Genomic DNA, 21521 nt, shown 5'->3' on the forward strand with positions numbered 1-21521 from the left:
CGTGTACGTACGTACGTATGTCATGTATGTATGTCATGTATGTATGTACGTACGTATGTCATGTATGTATGTACGTATGTATGTATGTATGCGTGGGTATGAATGTGTGTGTGTGTGTGTATGTATGTATGTATGTATTCTGTTGTAGTTGTCTAGCCCCAGGTCATCCTAAGCCGTGTAGACATTAATATCCAAGGTATTTCAGTTATGTACCACCTCATTATTACATTCTGAACAAATAAACTTTGACAACGCCTAAACCAGACTTTTCTGTAAACACTTGACTAACTCCATTGATGTGTCAAAACATGTTTACCCCTGGTTTACGAGGCCACTATGAACGAGATAACAGAAGTTTTAATAACAAACTCTGTGTGTGTGTGTGTGTATTTATACACAGAGATACACAATTAAGAAAACACTGAACGACCGTAATGAAGCGCATTCGACCCTCTATGTAATCATTTGATCTGTTAGACATAACAGCCAAATCCACCTCAAGTTACAACCCTCTCACTGCCTTAAAACAAAAGGACGAACATACATGATAATGCTGTAAAAATCAGACAGAATAGTCAGTCACAGATGGAATGTCTTTGATCATAGGTATCTTTAATGAGGGCTCCACGGGTTGAGGGAAAACTAAGTAACAACAGTGACACTCAAATACGTGGACAGTGACGAAGGATAATTATAAACGGTTGTGATGTTGTTTAGCCCCAGGTCAGTCTTGGTTGAGCATTATTAGGACCAAAGAAATTTCAGCCATATATCTTATTCTAGATACAAAAAATAGGATCTAATAATCTTTGGTACACACTATATTTCGACAATTTCTACGGCTTCTAAGAATTCTCTGTATGAAACATCGATAGACTATGAACCAAAAAAGAAATCGTCTACGTGGTCACTATGTCTTCTAGACAGAACAACTAAATCCCCTTCAAACAATGTATCACTGTCTTTAAAAAGAAACGGAGGGTGGTGTGCTCCTATATATAATACAGCTGAATCAAGGCTGAAGTGGTTTTGATCACAGGTCTAATGGATTACGGCTGACTTAGGGTTAAACAAGTGTTTCTTCTCAGTGATGCACACAGCATGCTAACGTTCTTCGGTGTTTTGAATCTATAATTAAATATGTCAGTATATATATATAACTGTGTTGACATACGTGTAGTTTAATAATATGGTTGGGTATCGTGTGTCTATCTGTTAATAACCTGGTGTGTTGTGAGGAGAGGAGAGGTGGGTCGTGAGGTTTAGGCGCGGCCCTTCTTTACTGAATAAACGAGAAATATGTCAGTGGAATGCAGTGAATAAAGTTCTCCCCGGGTTCTAAATGTTTTGTGTTTGTCGTGTCTGTGTGTTTAACCGTTTAATTTCTTCTCAACAGTTGAAATATTTTACATACATCACATACGGAGGAGAGACGGGGTGAGAGCAATGGTGGAGTGGAATGGAATAATCGCTTCATTATACACAATGCAGAATATATTTAATAAATAAAACAAACTCACGAAGGCGTTGGGAACTCCTGTTTTCGATGATCCGCCACCTCCTGCCACCAAAAAGTGGTTTTCGTCCAAAGCACGGATCGTGTAGATCGGGAATTCCGTCCTGGCCAGCAAGGCAGACGCCATGGTTTTAATATAATAAAGTCTGTTGTTATTGTCGTATAATAATAATACAAGTTGCTAATTCCGATGAAGGCATTAGATGACCGTTGAAGTGAGGTGTACTGGTTACTTAGGGGACAAGACCAGGGTTTAAGTTAATGAGCAAGACGAAATTAATTAATTATACATATGGACGGAAGATAAAAACGAAGGTAGATGAGGTCTGAAGAACGACGATTTAACCGGCAGCTGTCATCTACTTTAGATATTTACATACAATATATATTACAGAAAACATATGCTACATACATAATCATTTATATATCCATATAAATATATATTCATATATATATATACATATATATATATATATGAATATATATTTATATTTATGTACAGGGGCACACGATGTTTCTTTAGTAAACGTTTATGAATATATATATTTTTTAAATGAAAATATTGGTTTATAAACCAGAAGTTTAAAGATATATAATCTTAAAAGAACGTTTCTAAATATCACTCCGTTTTTCTGTTGTGTTGCTCTCGGCTCAAATTAAAACGAAGGTAAGCGAGAAAAGTTTGTAAAGGTCTGACATATCCAACAGACAGACATTTCATCTGTCTTCTCAATTGATAGAAATAACAAACTACGTGTCGCTCGATGACAGGTGCGTCAGTTGCATGAAAAAGTGAGATCATGGAATCGAAAATGTTAACCGAAACGAACTAGTTCTCTCTCTTTCTCTATCAGTTTATAGTTTTTCTGCTTTTGTACACACACACACACACACACACACACACATACACACACCACACACACACACACACACACACACACACACACCACACACACACACATGTAATAAAAAATAATAGGTTTGCTGGAAATAAATCTATGGATATTTCTGGATCACATGTATTTTCCTATTAAATATCAAAATAGAATTTTTAAAATATCTTTTCTATTATTTTATATTTATGTGTACTCCGTGTACTCCTAAATGTATATAAAAGACTTCAAAAGAAGACCCAGAGACAAATGACACACATGCGTCCGTGTGTGTGTGTATACTTATCATCATAATCATCATCTAACGTCTGTTGTCCATGCTGGCATGGGTTGGACTGTTTGATGGGGTTGGTATGCTGGAAAGCTGCACTAAACTCCAGTCTAATTTGACATAGTTTGCTATGGCTGGATGCCCTTTCTAATGCCAAACGCTCTGAGAGTGTAGAGGGTGCTTTTACGTGTCACTGGCACAGGTGCCATTTGCATGACACCAGTATCTGCCATGACTGCAATTTTGCTTGACTTGATGGGCCTTCTCAAATATGACATAATACCAAAAGGTCTTTGTCATTGCCTCTGTGAGGCCCAATGCTCGAAAGGAATATATATATATATATATATAAACATTCCTATCTCAACCTGGGACCTTGAAGACTGCTATAATGCAAGAAAGTATACTAGTCCCTTAATATTTTATATTTAATATTTCATCTATTCAATAAGACAATCAATATTTCATTTCATTTTACTATATATATATATATATTATTTATACTATGTATTCTATATTCTACATTAATATTATAAAGAATATAAATAAAACATAAAAAACAGAGTTGGAATTTCTTTGAATAATATATATCCCTCTATACACAATCATACAAACCCCTTTATATATATATACTCTTTACTCGTTTACTCTTTTACTTGTTTCAGTCATTTGACTGCGGCCATGTTGGAGCACCGCCTTTAATCGAGCAACTCGACCCCGGGACAAGCCCAGTACTTATTCTATCGGTCTCTTTTGCCGAACTGCTAAGTTACGGGGACATAAACACACCAGCATCGGTTGTCAAGCAATGCTAAATGGACAAACACAGACACACATACACACACACACACATATATATATATATATATATACATATATACGACAGGCTTCTTTCAGTTTCCGTCTACCAATCCACTCACAAGGCATTGGTCAGCCCGGGGCTATAGCAGAAGACACTTGCCTAAGATGCCACGCAGTGGGACTGAACCCGGAACCATGTGGTTGGTAAGCAAGCTACTTACCACACAGCCAATCCTGCGCTGTTTCAGTCATTTGATTGCAGCCATGTTGGAACACTTGTGAGGTTACCATGCTACTTGCAAGATTAATATCCCTTTTGACTGTGGTGAGGAGGGAGGAGCCTGACAATAGAGAGGGAGACATCTTTATGTTAGAAGACGAGGGAGTGGGGACCAGAATGTAGAAGTGGGGACCAGAACAGATTCCTTGCTGTAGAGGAGAGATGAGACACTTAGCAACTCACATTGTAGAAAAGAGGGTGAGAGCAGCTGGGAGCAAGAAAAATGTAATTCCTGCATGTTGAGTAAATGGCTGCAAACCATTAACTGATAAAATTTATGCATAAAAAACATAGTATAAAACATGATATAGGCCTTAGAAGGGGAGTAAGGTTGTGTATACTGGAGTTGTAAAGTAAGAATTTTAGTGTTTATCCATAATGTTATTGCTTTTACACCTGTTAATTAAATTTACCTGCCCATAAAACTCAAATTTACTCAGCAAGGTCAGTTAAAATTACATAACTATAAACCAGTGGTATATAAAGCATCCACTGACAAAATTTCAAATCTGTATGTAAACAATTTACAAAGTTACAAGCAAATATTGTGGGCACCCCTCCCTCTTGAACCTGAATAATTCAAAATAACGTGAACAAATAAGCATTACATTTGACAGATTAAAAAGATGTTTTTAAGTGGTTTTGTTTCTTACACACATAACACAGCTTCACTTGGGACTACACGTGTGTTACTTTGACATCCTCATTCCATAAAATTTGTTTATGGGGAGAAAAATATTGAAAGATATCAATAGATATGTAAGTGAGAAAGAACCATGAAGGAAGGTTTTGAGATGTACTAGAACCAACAGCCAGATCTCCCTTAAATCACACATTTTCCTTTGAAATTATTAACAATTTTTTAAAACCCAAAAATGTTTATCTCACGGGTTTTAAGTGCATAGTGAAAAAAAATTGGCCAAAATCGTTTCGGACTGGGGTGGTGAGGGGATGGCGGAAGTGAAAACATTTTTTAATATTTTTTCCTTTTTTTCGTGAAAAGATACCTCCCATCATTCTGAAGACTTTGCTGTAAAACATTGGAAAAAATCCGTCAAAAACGGAGCAATTCCATCTCATGTGCGCCCGTCTGATTCGAAACTCTGTTTTCCAGATACTCCACTCCCCCACCCTCTTCCAATTTTTTTTGCTTACAGATCGTAATCTACACCACTTGAAAGGTATTTGTATAAAATTTCATTAAAAAATACCTATTTTCCAGAAAGTTATGAGGGGGGAAATATTGGGTCCCGTGAATTTTCTGAAACTCCTCTCCCCAACCCCTCGACAAATTTCTTCCATCAAATCTTTATACACACTCAATATACAGGGTATAAACAATCATTTAGTGCAAATTTCGTTAAAAAGTATCCGTTCTTCTGGAAGTTATGAGGCAGCAAAGTCGGTGGGGTATTAAACTGTAGTTATGCCGTTTTTCAATAAAAGTTAACGTTAACTTCTATTACATTTTGGTTAACGGATTAACAAAGTTAACTTTTCCATTAGCAGTACCCACCTCTGTCTGTCTGTATATATATTATATATATATATATAGAGTCACTTTACATGTTTCCAGTCTCAGCACAGAGCCAGCAATTTTGAGAGAAGTAAGCAGACCCCATTCACTCCCCCCCCCCGTACTTACCTGCCTCTTCGTTTCATTGACCATGGAAGAATGAAAGGTAAAGTTCACGTCAGTGTGATTTGAACTCAGAACACGAAGAATCAAAATGAATACCACACGGCATCTCCACCCGAAGCTCTACCAATTCAGCCCATTTCGTTGTCAAACAGTTTCGTTTCTTACTAATATCATTCATTATGAACCCTAACAACTGTATTCATTGAGAGTGAGACACTCGATAATGAACAAACACAATGAGAAATACAAAAAGACAGAGATAATAAAATAGTTTTTGTCTTTGTGTCTTTGTGAATTTTGTAAATGGTTTCAAAGAATTTTCAATAAGGGAATTATTTCAGTTCCGATCTACGTTCTCACAGTAAGTCACTCGCCAAGCAAGTATGACATCTTTCATCATCTTTATGTATATTATACGTATGTAAATACGGATGATAGGTGAGTGTATTTGTGTATTTGTGTGTATGTGTGTGTGTGTTTGTATACACATGCACACATTCATATATACATACACACTTACAAACGTACATACACACATAGATAGATAGATAGATAGATAGATAGATAGATAGATAGATAGATAGATACATACATACATACATACATACATACATACATACACACAAATGGATTGAATTGATAGATAGATTAGATAGATACATACATACATACATACATACTACATACATACATACATACACACAAATGGATTGAATTGATAGATAGATTAGATAGATAGATAGATAGATAGATAGATAGATAGATAGATAGATAGATAGATAGACAGACAGGTAGGTAGATAGCTATATAGATAGGTAGGTAGGTAGACAGATAGACATAAATATATTGATAGAGGGATATATCTATATATATATAAAACTGTAGTTGTGTGAGTGTCTGTCCCTTTCGATTTAGATTCCTAACTCCTCCCACATTTTGCGGTGCAGTTTAACCAAATTCGGGTATCTTATAGTCGTGATTAATATCGAGCCCGTCTGGCTATTAGCGCGCGTCTACGAAGAGTCTACGATTTTAAAAATAATTTAACATCATTTTTTATTCCATTTTAATGCATAATTTTTCGTGTGTCGATGGCGGCGGAGTTGGCGTCCACGCTCAAACACCTGCACCTGTGTTTGCTTCTCCCCCTTCTTCCCTCCCTCATGAAGCTGTAGGGAAGGGAGTGTAAAGAACTCAACGTCGTAACGCGTTGTCAAGGAGACCAGCGTTCTTTTAGAACAACGACTTCATGGCTTAAAGACACCAAAACAGAAATGGCTAAGAAAGCCCGAATTGGCATCTATAAAGGAAGTAACTCTCTAAAAATGCTTATATAGTTATTTCCCTTACAAACCCGAGCAACGCCAGGCGATACTGCTAGTCTTTATATATAAAAGAAAGGTTGTGTGTCTGTCTACTCCGATTTAGATTCCTAACTACTCCCACATTTTGCGGTGCAGTTTAACCAAAAGCGGGTATCTTATAGTCGTGATTCATATCGAGCCCTTCTGGGTATTAGCGCGCGTCTACGATGAGTCAACGATTTAAAAAAAAATTTACCATAATTTTTTTTCCATTTTTAATGCATTTTTTGCTAATTTTTGGCTATAACTCTCTAAAAATGCTTTATAGTTATTTCCCTTACAAACCCGAGCAACGCCGGGTGATACTGCTAGTTTATATATATATATAAATCTTGGTTTGCAAGATTCTTTATGTGAGTTCGTGTGTTGAAGCATATTCTGTTGTGTCTGGGGAGAGTCATTATCTTTTTGTGCCTTATAATTTAACGCACTCACTCGTGAAATTTCCACTTATTCCTTATTTTATTTTCCTAAAATTTTCGTTGCGTCTTGCAACCTTTTCAATAGACTTGACTACTGAAAAGGTTGCAAAAGGTTGCAAGACGCAACGAAAATTTTAGGAAAATAAAAATAAGGAATAAGTGGAAATTTCACCAGTGAGTGCGTTAAATTATAAGGCACAAAAAGAAAATGACTCTCCCCAGACACACAGTATATATATATATATATATATATATATATATATATATATATATATATATATATATATATATATATATAATATATATGGACAGATTGCTAAATAAATTGGTTGGAAATAGATAAGTTTCTTTATTGGCCACACAGGGCTGCACATAGATGGGACAAGTTACAAGGTAGAGCTTTTCTTTTGGGGGATGAAAAAAACAAAAAACAAAAAACAAAAGAAACAAAATAAAGGTGGCGTAGGTTTTCGATCAAAAGGGATCGTAAGAGGGAAAAAAAGAACAAAAAATAAAAAAAAGAAAGAAAAGAAAGGAAAAGGAACAAAAGAAAAGAGAAATGAAAAAAAAGGAAAGAAAAAAGGGGAAGAGGAAAAAAATGATAGATAGATAGATAGATAGATAGATAGATAGATAGATAGATAGATAGATAGATAGATAGATAGATAGATAGATAGACAGACAGATAAATAGATAAACAGATAAACAAATATATAGATAGATACAAGTATTAACGTATATTTTCATATAAACTGTGTGAACCAAAGAATCTCATTATTCAATTTTTTACATCATAAACCTTTATTAATGTCAGCATGTTGTTAATTTCCCACCAGTGACAAATATTGAGTATTTAGCAACACCTGTTAATATGTGTGTATGTGTGTGTGTGTGTGTGTGTGTGCGTGCGTGCGTGTGTGTGTGTGTGTGGTGTGTGTGTGTGTGTGTGTGTGTGCATCCCCTTCAATATGAATTGCAGAATTAAATAAATGGAAATTGTCCAGCTGAGTTATATACAGGGTGATTGAAAAGTCGCTATACATACATAAGAACATTTTTTTATAATAGTTTTTTTATTTAAAAATTTTTTTCCCTATGTATTGTATAAAAAGTAAATAAAATTAAGGGGAGATAACTAGTGAAAGCAGCAGATTCCTATACGACATAAAAACTGGTGATCGCCGCTAGAAAGAGAAGAGGTGTCTTCTTTTTCTCAGTGGAATTTACACAAGAGAAACTCCTGCAGATATGAAACAAAGAATTCGTCCGATGTCCCAGACTTCCGTTTCACCCGCATCCACATATTTTCTACATTTTGTATGTGGACGTCTTGATCATGAGGATCGACAAAATGTTGTTAGTGTATAATCACCACAGTCATTTGACTGTGGCCATGCTGGAACACTGCCTTTAGTCGAGCAAATCGACCCCAGGACTTATTCTTTGTAAGCCTAGTACTTATTCTATCAGTCTGTTTTGCTGAACCGCTAGCTTACGGGGACGTAAACACACCAGCATCGGTTATCAAGCGATGTTGGGGGGACAAACACAGACACACAAACACACACATGCACGCACACACACACGTACGCACGCCCCCCCACACATACACACACACACACACACACACACATATATATGACAGGCTTCTTTCAATTTCCGTCTACCAAATCCACTCAGTAGAAGATACTTGCCCAAGGTGCCACGCAGTGGGACTGAACCCAGAACCATGTAGTTCGTAAGCAAGCTACTTACCACATAGCCACTCAAATGTATAACAAAACAGGAAATTAGAAATTTTTTGGTATTATTTATTCACCATTACACGTGTTCCATTTGGTAATGGTAATTGTAAAGTTTTACATGTTAGATAAACATGTAAAGTATTTCCTATTAGAGAATCTTCAGACAAAGAAATTAAATAATGCATTATCTAAGTTCTCTGTCTACTCTTTTTTTAAGCCTGGTACCTATTTTATCGTTCACTTTTGCCGAACTGCCAACACTGGTAGTCAAGCAGTGGATGGGGGGAGAAACACACACACGCATTCCTATCCTATTGTACCTCACCTCCACATTTTTTGCTTTCATGTGAAGTCCCTGCTCCCTACACATGTACCCTTGGCAATAGTCTACCATCGTTTTTATATTCTGGTCCCCGTACCTTGATGGTATGCCCTGGCACTTCAGCACCATCTCTCTCCTGCTCTCTTCCACTATCTCTCTCTCTCTCTCTCTCTCTTGCTCTCTCTCTCTCTTGCTCTCTCCCCCTAACTGGGTAACCATGTATCACCTCAACAGCAGCTCCACCTATTCCTTTCCTTCTGTCACACTCTAATCTCTCATCACCTGGCACAAGGCCACCTCCTTCAAAGTCCCTCCTCTCAAAGGATCTTTGTCTTGCAAGTTACTTGGTGACCCCACCAGTGCTGGTGCGTCCAGGCCACACTGTAAAGTGGTTGGTGTTTGGAAGGGTATCCAGTTGTAAAAAACAAACCAAAACAGACCTTGCTGGAGCTGATGCCACGTAAAAAACACTTAGTCCACTCTGTAAGGTGGTTGATGTTAGGGTTAGTGTTAGGAAGGGCATCCAGCCGTAAAAGCCCTGCCAAAAGAGACAGTGAAGCCTGGTGCAGTCTTCTGCCTAGCCAACTCCTGTCAAACCTCCAAAAGCACAACATTGAAAATTTACGTTAAATGATGATAATGATATATATATAATATATATATATATATATATATATATATATATATATATATATATAGTTCAGTCCTTAATTGGTATATATATATATATATATATATATATATATATATTATATATATATATATATATATATATATATATATATATATATATATATATATATATACATACACACTTACTGTGATAGTCCTATGAAGGGAATTACACCACTGCTATTTAGCTCTAGGAAGCATTAACGCTTCCTGTCGGCTTTGACACATTCCCTGTGTCCTTATGTTTACAAAGGGGAGACAAGCACCCCCGCCCAGCTAAGCTTGCATCCAGAGACTAGTTTCTGAGTCTTTGCTCGTCATCAGTCTGGAGTAGCATGGCCTACTAGTTGGAGATGCCTCGCCGACAGGAAGCGTTGATGCTTCCTAGGGCTAAATACGGGACTGTCACGTTAAGTTATCCACTCACATGTCTTTTTGTCTGCCTGAGGCTAGAAAAGAAGACACTTGCCCAAGGTGCCATGCAGTGGAATTGAACCCAGAACCATGTGGTTGGGAGGCAAGCTTCTTACCACACACTCACACCGGTGTCTGTGGCTTATAGATATAAGTTTATAAATATATTTTAATTAGATTTAATAGCGTTAATTTTTTTTTCACTTTCTGTGCTTTTGGAGGTGTACTTGTTAGGCAGGTAATTTTATGTGAAACTGCACATTGAAATTAAATGATTATAGCTTGGAAGATTTTAACCATTAAAACACCTTACTTCCATATTCATTATTTGCTGTCAAAATTTTCGTTGCACTGCAACTTGGCCATTATCGTAGATGAAAATATTACTTCGAATGCATATAAACTACATTTAGACTTACCTACATAAATGTGCCCCCCCCCCCATCGACTTTGTTTCCTCACAGCTTTTACGAAAGTGGATATGTTTTAATGAAATTTTCTACAAATGCGCTTCAGATGATGTAGATTCCAATTCTGTTAGAATTTGTTGTGAGAAACATATTTCCGTGGATGGGGAAAGGAGTTTCAAAAAATTTACACGCGTCGGTTTTGATTTCTCATAACTTTCGGGAAAATGGGTATTTTCTACGAATACCTTTCAATGGCGTAGATTAAGACTGTATCGGAATTTAGTATCTAAGAAAATTTACTATTTAAGAAAAAAAAAAAAAAATTGGCGGGTTCGTCATATATATAGTGACACACATCACATATCTACAAAGTAATACTCCTAGGTCTCACCGAGATTTGAACTCGGATCGCTGGATTCAAAGTCCAGAGTGCTAACCATTACACCATGAGACCTTGACGTGGTGTAATGGTTAGCACACAAACTGATGTGTATCACAGTGTCTATGTACGTGCCGAGCAGTATTATTTTTCTCATTAAGTTCTGGCATAATCGTTATGTACACCATCTGAAAGGCATCTGGAGAAAATTTCTTTTTAAAATACCATTTTTTCCTAAAAGTTATGAGGACCGCAAATGGGAATTTTCCGAAACGCCTTTTCCCACCTGAGCGTTGTGGTGCACCTGAGCACTCTTTACAATAATTTCATTATGTTATTAAAATATTTTCCCACAATAAATTCCGATACAATCAGAATCAACACGATCTGAAGCACATATAGAAAATTTCTATTAAAGAGTATTTATTTTTCTGGAAGTTACGAAAAAAAAAATAAAGCTGGTAGTGGTGGAGGAGGAGGTCACACTTGTAGGTATGTCCTTTATTTATCCACTTCAAAATATATATATATATTTATAATTATTTTACGAAACCAATAGCTACAGCTGTAAATCTCCTGCTATCAGTTTATAATTGAAAGAAATATATATCTTAGAGGTGAGTGTCGGGTTTAAAATATCCCTCTTAAACAATCAAAACCATTATTAATTTAATCACAACAAATATTTTGTGTGGAAGGATGAAATTTAAAGATGACATCGATGGGGTTTGAATAATGAAGTAACGATATAAAGGAGTAATTATAGACGGGCGACATAGACACAAGACTAATAGATACACAAGTATGTGTGGAAGAGATATAGATCGTGATCGATAAATTCAGACCTGTGACTGATGCTCAGGTTATCGATCTCCACAGAGAATGAATGAAAGACAAACTTGACAGTACTGTAATTGGATGTGAAAATCCAAAGGGATGAACACTCGTATGCGTGTGTGTGTGTGTGTGTGTACGCATGATTGTGCGTGTGTTTGTGCCGGCGCGTGCGTGTGCGTGTGTGCGCGTGTGTACACGTGTGTGTGTGTGCGCGTTACGCATACGGGAGGCATGCGAATTAATTCGGTTCGCTAGAACCGTTCCTAGTTTTACAACCAGAGAGAACGTTTTAGTTAACCGACTGCGCATGCGCCCCACCTCAGCTAACATGATGCCGCCTGTATCAACTGTCAGCTGCTCCCCTAGCAACGAAATGTAAACAATGTAAGATCCGGAACAGAAAAAAAACTACGAACTTGGCCTCGCTTCTTTGTAAGGGTTTTCTTTTATATTTTTCTTACTTATAAAAAAAACCCCTCTTAATTAGTATTCTTAAACACCATTAAACAAATTCCTTGTAAAAAATATGATTATCTTTCTAAGTAGCGGTCGAGACCCAGGCCCTTCCTTGTTCCAGCCACGACGATCATGTCTTTCTTTTACATACAGTCCATCCATGATCACATTACTAAAGGGGCCTTCTTTGCTAAAAACGTTGCACTGTAATTTGAGAGAATTTTTCTGCTATTTTTAGCAAAACGATCGTTGTTACTGCTGTTATTAGCTCCAAGTCGACTCCGAACCAACACCCATATCACCAAAGGCATTCCATCCATGACCGTCTGTTTTTTTCCTGATCCTATATATTGTCCAATGTGTCCTTTATTTTTAGACTTGTGTGAGTGGTTGTGTGTGTGTGTGTGTGTGTGTGTGTGTGTGTGTAAATGTAAATTTATTTTATAAGACACGGATTCAGAGAACTGTGTGGCTGTCACAGTAAGCTCCTCTTACACAGACTTGGCTAACAGTCTACATAGTAATCCAGTAACAGAGAACAGTAATGTAAAGTGTTCATGCAGATGAAATCCAGAAGATCTGATAAGCTGGACGGCTGCATCAGACTCCGGTCTGATTTGGCATGGTTTTCTATGGCTTGATGCCCTTCCTAACGCCAACCACTTTACAGAGCGGAATGTGTGCTTTTACATGCCACTGGCATGGGTGCCATTTGCATGACATCGGTATCTGCCACGACTGCAATTTTACTTGGCTTGATGGGTCTTCTTCTCAAGCTCAATGTAATGCCAAAGGTCTCGGTCATTGTTTCTGTGAGGCCCAACACTCAAAGGAACTCAGCCACTTTGCCTCCGTGTGGCCCAACACTTGCAGGTACTGAGCCACTTTGCCTCCATGAGGCCCAATGCTCAAAAGGAACTCAATCACTTTGCCTCTGCGAGGCCGAACACTCAAAGGAGCTCAGCCACTTTGCCTCCGTGAAGCCCAACACCTGCAGGTACTCAGCCATTTTGCCTCCATGAGGCCCAACACTCAAAGGAGCTCAGTCACTTTGCCTACATGAGGCCCAATGCTCGAAAGGAACTCAGCCATTTTGCCTCCATGAGGCCCAACACTCAAAGGAGCTCAGCCACTTTGCCTATGTGAGGCCCAATGCTCGAAAGGAACTCAGCCACTTTGCCTCCATGAGGCCCAATGCTCAAAAGGAACTCAATCACTTTGCCTCTGCGAGGCCGAACACTCAAAGGAGCTCAGCCACTTTGCCTCCGTGAAGCCCAACACCTGCAGGTACTCAGCCATTTTGCCTCCATGAGGCCCAACACTCAAAGGAGCTCAGTCACTTTGCCTACATGAGGCCCAACACCTGCAGGTACTCAGCCATTTTGCCTCCATGAGGCCCAACACTCAAAGGAGCTCAGCCACTTTGCCTATGTGAGGCCCAATGCTCGAAAGGAACTCAGCCACTTTGCCTCCATGAGGCCCAACACTCAAAGGAGCTCAGCCACTTTGCCTATGTGAGGCCCAATGCTCGAAAGGAACTCAGCCACTTTGCCTCCATGAGGTCCAATGCTCGAAAGGAACTTATCCACTTTGCCTCTGTGAGGCCTAACACTCAAAGGAGCTCAGTCACTTTGCCTCCCAGAGGCCTAACACTCAAAAGGAACTCAGCCACTTTGCATCTGTGAGGCCTAATGCTCAAAAGAAGCTCAGTCACTTTGCCTCCGTGAGTAATCATCATCATCATCATCATCATCATCGTTTAACGTCCGTTCTCCATGCTAGCATGGGTTGGACAGTTCGACCGGGGATCTGGGAAGCCAGAAGGCTGCACCAGGATCCAGTCTTATCTGGCAATGTTTCTACAGCTGGATGCCCTTCCTAACGCCAACCACTCCGTGAGTGTAGTGGGTGCTTTTTACGTGCCATGCAAAATAGTTAAAGGGAAGCCCCCTCCAAAATATCATTTTGTATTATAAAATATTGAATTGTTTTTTCCCCCTGTTTTTGAGTATTTAATTACTTCTTTATGTGTCTCCAGTTTTGTGTCTTACAGATACTTGCAAGCAGTTTGAGAAACACATGTAAACACACACATAGGCATTCACATGAACACATACTGCTTGCTCCAAAAACCCCTATATGCTCTCAAAAACACACTGGTACACATTCGCTTACACTTACACACGCTCCTAAAGTTTTACTCTCCCTCTCTCTCTCTCTTTCACTCTCACGCACACATATATAAACATACTCATATACAGAGACGCGCTTACTCTTACATCTCTATATATGATCCTCCAAGTACCACCCACATAATACAGACACACACAAACACACATGCACACACACACTCATGAATGCTGCCCCTGATCCCAAAATGGTAAAGCCCAAAGTAAACCTCATTACAAGCGGAACTTCGAAATATTCCAAGAAGAAGCGAGATGAGTCTGTGTACCATTACTTGAAACGATTGTCACACCTGCACCTCGAAGGCAAGAATTTGACTGAAATTGTGAGTAGTTCGTTCTTTGACTTTGGCATGTTTTGAACTCCTGACACACAATTACCGACTCTGACTTCTGACTCAGGCATAATGTCACAAACTTGCAGACAGCTCAGTGTTGGTATTTCATCTCATCTCATCTCTTCTCATGCTTATAGTATATTTTTTTTTAATTCTGAAGTTACAAGTGTTTCAATACAACATAGAAAACCCCTTTCATGAATGTAAATATTAATATTGATATAAATATAATGGATTCATAATATAATGATGTATAGAAATACATTTTTTTTGTACTCATGCATTTCTTCAGATTGAGTCTCGAAATTGATACTTCATCATCATCATCGTCATCATCATCATCGTTTAATGTCTACCTTCCATGCTGGTATTGGTGGGACAGTTTGACGAGAGCCAGCCAGGCAGAAGCATGCACTAGATTTCTGTAACTGTTTGGCAGGATTTTTACAGCTGGATGCCCTTCCTAAATCCCAATCACTCAGCAGAGTGGACTTGTTGATTTTTACGTGGCACAAGCACATGCGAGGTTAGTTTTGGCAAGGTTTTTACAGCTGAATGCCCTTCCAAATGTAAACCACTTCACAGTGTTGACTGGATGCTTTTTAAGTGGCACCTGCAGTGACAGGGTCACCAAGTACTTGCAAAACCAAAATAATAAAAAAACTCTTTTGAGAGGAGAGGAGGAATTGGAGGAGGTGATCTTGTGTTGGATGATGAAAGATTATAGTGAGGCAGAGAGACAGAAACAGACATTTATGTTCACAAAATGGATTTCTCATATTGTATTGAAACAATTGTAACTAAAGAATTAAAAATAATAGTATAAATTCCACTCTTTGTTTTAATATATCCATACCCTGCTATATACTGGCATTCCATCAGTTATGACAACAAGGGTTCCAGTAGATCCAATCTACAGAACATCCTGCTTGTGAAATTAACATGCAAGTGGCTGAGTACTTCACAGACATGGATACTCTTAATGTAATTCTTTGGGAGATTCAGCATGACACTGAATGTGACAAGGCTGGCCCCTTTGGATTACAGGTTCAACTTATTTTTGCCAGCTGAATGGACTGGAGCAATGTGAAGTAAAGTGTCTTGCTCAAGGACACAATGCGTCGCTGGGAATTGAACACATGACCTTGCGATTGTAAGCCAAATACTCTAACCACTAAGCCATGTACCTTCACACTGCTATATAAACAACTTGTTTATAAAGCAGTTTATTACCTCTGCCTTTGCTAAGGCAAAGGTATTGTTTTTAGTCGTATTTGTTTGTCCCTGGACAAGATATCTCAAGAACCGCTGGATGGATTCGGATGAAACTTTCAGGGATGTTTGGCTTTGTGAATGGCACAAAATGATTAGATTTTGGGATCGATCCGGTACTGGACAAGGATTCTGGATTATTTTTCCTGCTTTTTTTTTTTACTTAATGTCTGAGAGCAATCAGCTTCATCTTCAGTATTCTCGTTTGTGAGAGCAGTCGAGTTTATTTCAGATATTCTCATTTTAAAAATCATCTCCAGCTAATCGTTGAGAGGACATTGGTGTTGCCTTGGCAGAGGTCTGCGCTCTCTGATGCTCTTGTCGTCATCATCATTATCATCATCACCACCACCATCATCATCGTCATCATCATCATCACCACCACCACCATCATCATCATCATCATCATCATCATCATCATCATCATCATCACCATCATCATCATCATCATCATCACCATCATCATCATCATCATCATCACCACCACCACCACCACCACCACCACCACCATCATCATCATCATCATCATCATCATCATCATCATCATCATCGTCATCATCATCATCATCATCATTACCTCTGCCTTTGCTAAGGCGGACGTATTATTTTCAATCATGTTTGTTTGTCCATGGACAAGATATCTCAAGAACCGCTGGATGGTTTCGGATGAAACTTTTAGCAATATTTGGCCTCATGACTGGCACAAACTTATTAGATTCTGGGATCAATCTGGTACTGGACAAGGATTCTCGATTATTTTTCCTGCTTTTTTTTTTTACTTAATGTTTGAGAGCGGTCAAGTTCATATTAGTATTCTCATCTGTGAGAGCAGTCGAGTTCATTTCAGATACTCTTACTCTTTACTCTTTTACTTGTTTCAGTCATTTGACTGCGGCCATGCTGGAGCACCGCCTTTAGTCGAGCAAATCGACACCGGGACTTATTCTTTGTAAGCCCAGTACTTATTCTATCTTTTGCCAAACCGCTAAGTGACGGGGACGTAAACACACCAGCATCGGTTGTCAAGCAATGCTAGGGGAACAAACACAGACACACAAACACACACACATACATATATATATATATATACGACAGGCTTCTTTCAGTTTCCGTCTACCAAATCCACTCACAAGGCATTGGTCGGCCTGGGGCTATAGCAGAAGACACTTGTCCAAGATGCCACGCAGTGGGACTGAACCCGGAACCATGTGGTTCGTTAGCAAGCTACTTACCACACAGCCACTCCTGTGCCTATTCTCATTTAAAAAATCATCCCTGGCTAATCATTGAGAGGACATTGGTGTTGCCTTGGCAGAGGTCTGCGATCCCTGAAGTGCTCTTGTTTTTATGTATTTTCTTTTATGTTTCTCTCTCTCTCTCTTTCTCAGGACTGTGACTTTTCTGTGTGTCCCCAATTATCAGTATTGTATCTGTATGACAACCATTTAACAGCAATCCCAGACTTATCCAGAAACAGGAACCTATCACACCTCTACCTCCAAGACAATCAGATCCGGCATATTCCAGACCTCTCCAGTCTAATACAACTAACAAAACTGTAAGTTAACCATCCTGGGGTTGCCGTTAACTGCAGCAGCAGTTTGGGCATGAGGTGGTGGTGGTGGTGGGGTGAAAGGGTGAATCTTTTCTTTGACATGTTGTTTTTGTTTTATTTTGTTTTCTTATTTTTAAAACTTGAAACTGAGTCAATTATTTTTGCCAAATATATCGAGAAGTCATTAGTGCCACAGACGAAATGCCTGGTGGCATTTCATCCATCTTTAAGTTCTCTGTTCAAATGCTACTGAGGTTGACTTTGCCTTTCATCATTTTGTGGGTCAATAAAATAAGTACCAATGAAACACTGGAGCTGATGTAATTGACTAGTCCCCTCCCCCACACAAATTCTAGGTCTTGTGCCGTTAGTAGAAAGGATCATCATCATCATCATCATCATCATTATCATTATTATTATTATTATATTATTATTATTATTATTATTATTATTATCATTAAGTGAGAGAGCAGTGCATGCCATCAAAGTGACACTGAGGTAAAAATATATGAAGCCCAGTTTACCCATCATGACTACCCGTCTGATAAGGGTACACTAGGCACATGCATCACAACTATTGGTGCACAACATGGTGATCTCATATCAAGATAAACAGCACATGACCTTGCAGGTGGGGTCCGGTTAGAATTTTCTTCTAACCCATCCTGCTCAAAAGGTCCCTGAATAAGGGTTGTTTAAGAATGTTGAATGAAACACCTATGTTTCCAGTGATGAATTATCCAAACCCCAAAGAATCCCTCTCAACACATGGCTATGATGCTCCCCCACTACTTCTGATCATGATCTGAGATGCACATATTGTCAGCCACTAAGGGACATGCTCAACTGGTTAAGGTCAAACAACTGACAAGCAAATCTTTGGTATTGAGCAGAATATTTGCTGTAGCCCATCTTTTATACCAAGACAAAACAATGTACATGATAACACTTTCAATCAGTTAAGATGAGAAGCCACGAGAGCCACTGCCTGGTACTGCAGCAGGGCATGTTCTACTACTATACTACTACTACTACTACTACTACTACTACTACTACTACTACTACTACTACTACTACTGTTGCTGCTGCTGCTGCTGTTGCTGCTACTACTACTACTGCTGCTACTACTATTGCTGCTGCTACTGCTGCTGCTACTGCTACTGCTGCTACTACTACTACTACTACTACTACTACCACCACCACCACCACCGCCGCCACTACTACTACTACTACTACTACTACTACTACTATCATCATCATCATCATCATTGTCATCATCATTATGAAGGTAGTGGATGACAGAATCAGTTGAATATTGAGAGAAACTGCCTCATTATATTTCACGCTGTCAGTTTGAATCGTGTTGAGGCCTATTTTGCCTTTCCTTTTCCTTCCCGTGTAATTATTTTAGAATACCGGTTATATACTGGAGTCAGTCGAATTGACTGTAGCTTTCCGTAAACATTATTGGCCTTGACTTTGTGCCTAGGTAGGAAAAAAACGATAACCAGAATGTTGATAATGGGGTGGATGTTGAAAACAAGTATGTTTGCCATGTTGATGACGATGACGATGATGATGCTGATGATGATGATTATGATGATGGTAATTTCGATTATAATGATGTTGATGATGATGATGACGACGATGGTGATGATGATGATGATGTTAATGATGACGATGATGATGATAATGATGGCAATGATGGTGATGATCATGATGATGACGATGATGATGATGACACAAAGATGAAGATGATGATGATGATGACAAAGATGGCGATGCTCATGATGATGATGGTGATGGTGATGATGACGATGATGATGATAATGATGGCAATGATGGTGATGATCATGATGATGACGATGATGATGATGACAAAGATGAAGATGATGATGATGATGATGATGGTGATGGTTCCAGTTAGACCGTTAACCTTTCCAGTTCCTGCTGAGACACATTAAATTGAAACTGTTATTGCCATCACCACTATCACCGCCACCACCACTGCAACCACTCCACCACCTCCACCGCTACTACCACTGTTACCAACACTACCACTGCCACTAATTACATTACCCACCCACCTGCATCTGGCCCTAACCTACCTACCCATCATCACATTCACTACTACTACTACTACTACTACTACTACTACTACTACTACTACTATACTACTACTTCTGCTGCTGCTGCTGCAGCCTCCACCACTGTTACCATGATTATCAGCACTACTTTAACCACCACCACCACCACCACCCATACCAAGACTGCCATCATCATCACCACAGCCACTACCCCCACCTCCATCTCCACCACCACTACTGCCAACACCACTACCCCCTACTACCCCTACCAACAAAGAATATAAGAAATGCCTCTAAGCATTTTGTCTGATATACAAACAACTCCGCCAGTTCACTGTGCTTTCATAATAATAATATAATAATAATAATAATAATAATAATGATAAATGCCCTGATGCAATACCGGGCAGTGGCTCTCGTGGCTTCTGATCTTAACTGATTGGAAGCGTTATCATGTACATTGTTTTTTCTTGGTATAAAAGATGGGCTACAGCAAATATTCTGCTCAATACCACAGATTTGCTTGTCAGTTGTTTAACCTTAACCAGTTGAGCATGTCCCTTAGTGGCTGACGATATGTGCATCTCTGATCACGAGCGGAAGTAGTGGGGGAACATCATAGCCATGTGTTGAGAGGAATTCTTTGGGGTTTGGATAATTCATCACTGGAAACATGGGTGTTTTGTTCAACATCCTTAAACAACCCTTATTCAAGGTCCTTTTGAGTGGGATGGGCTACTCGACCTGAAGAAGATTTTAACTGGATTCTCACCTACAAGGTCATGCGCTGTTTATCTTGATATGAGATCACCATGTCGCGCACACATGGTTGTGATGCATGTGTCTGATGTACCCTTATCAGATGGGTAGTCATGATGGGTATACTGGGCTTCATATATTTATACCCCAGTGTCACTTTGACTCCATGCACTGCTCTCTCACTAACTAATAACTAATAGTAATAATAATAATAATAATAATAATAATAATAATGATAATAATATTTTCTACTGTAGACACAAGGCCTAAGATTTTGGAGGAGAGGGCAAGTTGATTACATTGACCCCAGTACACAACTGGTACTTATTTTACTGACCCTGAAAGGATGAAAGGCAAAATTGAAATAATAATTATTATTCCAAATTTTTGCCACAGAGCAGCTTGGGGGAGGTGGGGATGAGTCGATTACATCAACCCCAGTATTCAACTGGTACTTAATTTATCAACCCTGAAAAGATGAAAGACAAAGTCAACCCTGGCAGAATTTGAACTCAGAATGTAGCAATGGGTGAAATACCACTAAGCATTTCTTCCAATGTGCTAACGGTTCTGCCAGCTTGCTGCCCTTGTCGAAGCAATAATAATCTTTTCTACTCTAGGTACAAGGACAGAAATTTTGGGGGAGGGGTCCAGTCGATTAGATCACCCCCAGTAATGCAACTGGTACTTAATTTATCGGTGTTGAAAGGATGAAAGGCAAAGTCGACCTCGGCGGAATTTGAACTCAGAACGTAACGGCCGACGAAATACTGCTAAGCATTTCATCCGGCGTGCTAACGATTCTGCCAGCTCGCCGCCCTATTAATAATAATAATAATAATAATAATAATAATAATAATAATAAATGCCCTGATGCAGTACCAGGCAGCGGCTCTCGTG

General features: G+C 38.9%; 2 protein-coding genes and 1 non-coding gene across 7 annotated transcripts in view; 1 reads left to right on the forward strand and 2 right to left on the reverse strand.

The window, feature by feature from the left end:
* The window catches only part of LOC115223382 (prolactin regulatory element-binding protein), a 34940-nt gene extending 32637 nt beyond the window's left edge, over positions 1 to 2303 (reverse strand). Inside the window, exon 1 of the mRNA XM_029793889.2 lies at positions 1521 to 2303. Coding sequence (XP_029649749.1) covers positions 1521 to 1643 — 123 coding nt within the window. The 5' untranslated portion in view covers positions 1644 to 2303. The remainder of the gene's footprint in view (positions 1 to 1520) is intronic.
* Positions 2304 to 5594: 3291 nt separating this feature from the next.
* Positions 5595 to 21521, forward strand: part of LOC115223605 (protein phosphatase 1 regulatory subunit 42-like) — a 47501-nt gene continuing 31574 nt past the window's right edge. For 3 of the 5 annotated variants that reach the window (XR_005003534.1, XM_029794260.2, XM_036512470.1), the window contains exons 1-3: positions 12276 to 12400; positions 14463 to 14936; positions 17609 to 17778. Coding sequence is in view for 4 of the 5 variants with exons in the window: in XM_029794260.2 (XP_029650120.1) it covers positions 14778 to 14936; positions 17609 to 17778 (329 nt within the window). In the remaining variant the exon portion in view is untranslated. Of the gene's footprint in view, positions 5785 to 12275; positions 12401 to 14462; positions 14937 to 17608; positions 17779 to 21521 lie in introns of those variants that run through there. The other 2 variants (XM_036512468.1, XM_036512469.1) reach the window with 2 other exon arrangements.
* Trnaq-uug lies at positions 11135 to 11206 on the reverse strand. The gene has a single exon. It is a non-coding gene; the product is annotated as a tRNA-Gln (tRNA).

The sequence above is a fragment of the Octopus sinensis genome, linkage group LG23, assembly GCF_006345805.1.
Source record: "Octopus sinensis linkage group LG23, ASM634580v1, whole genome shotgun sequence".
Lineage (NCBI taxonomy): Eukaryota > Metazoa > Mollusca > Cephalopoda > Octopoda > Octopodidae > Octopus > Octopus sinensis.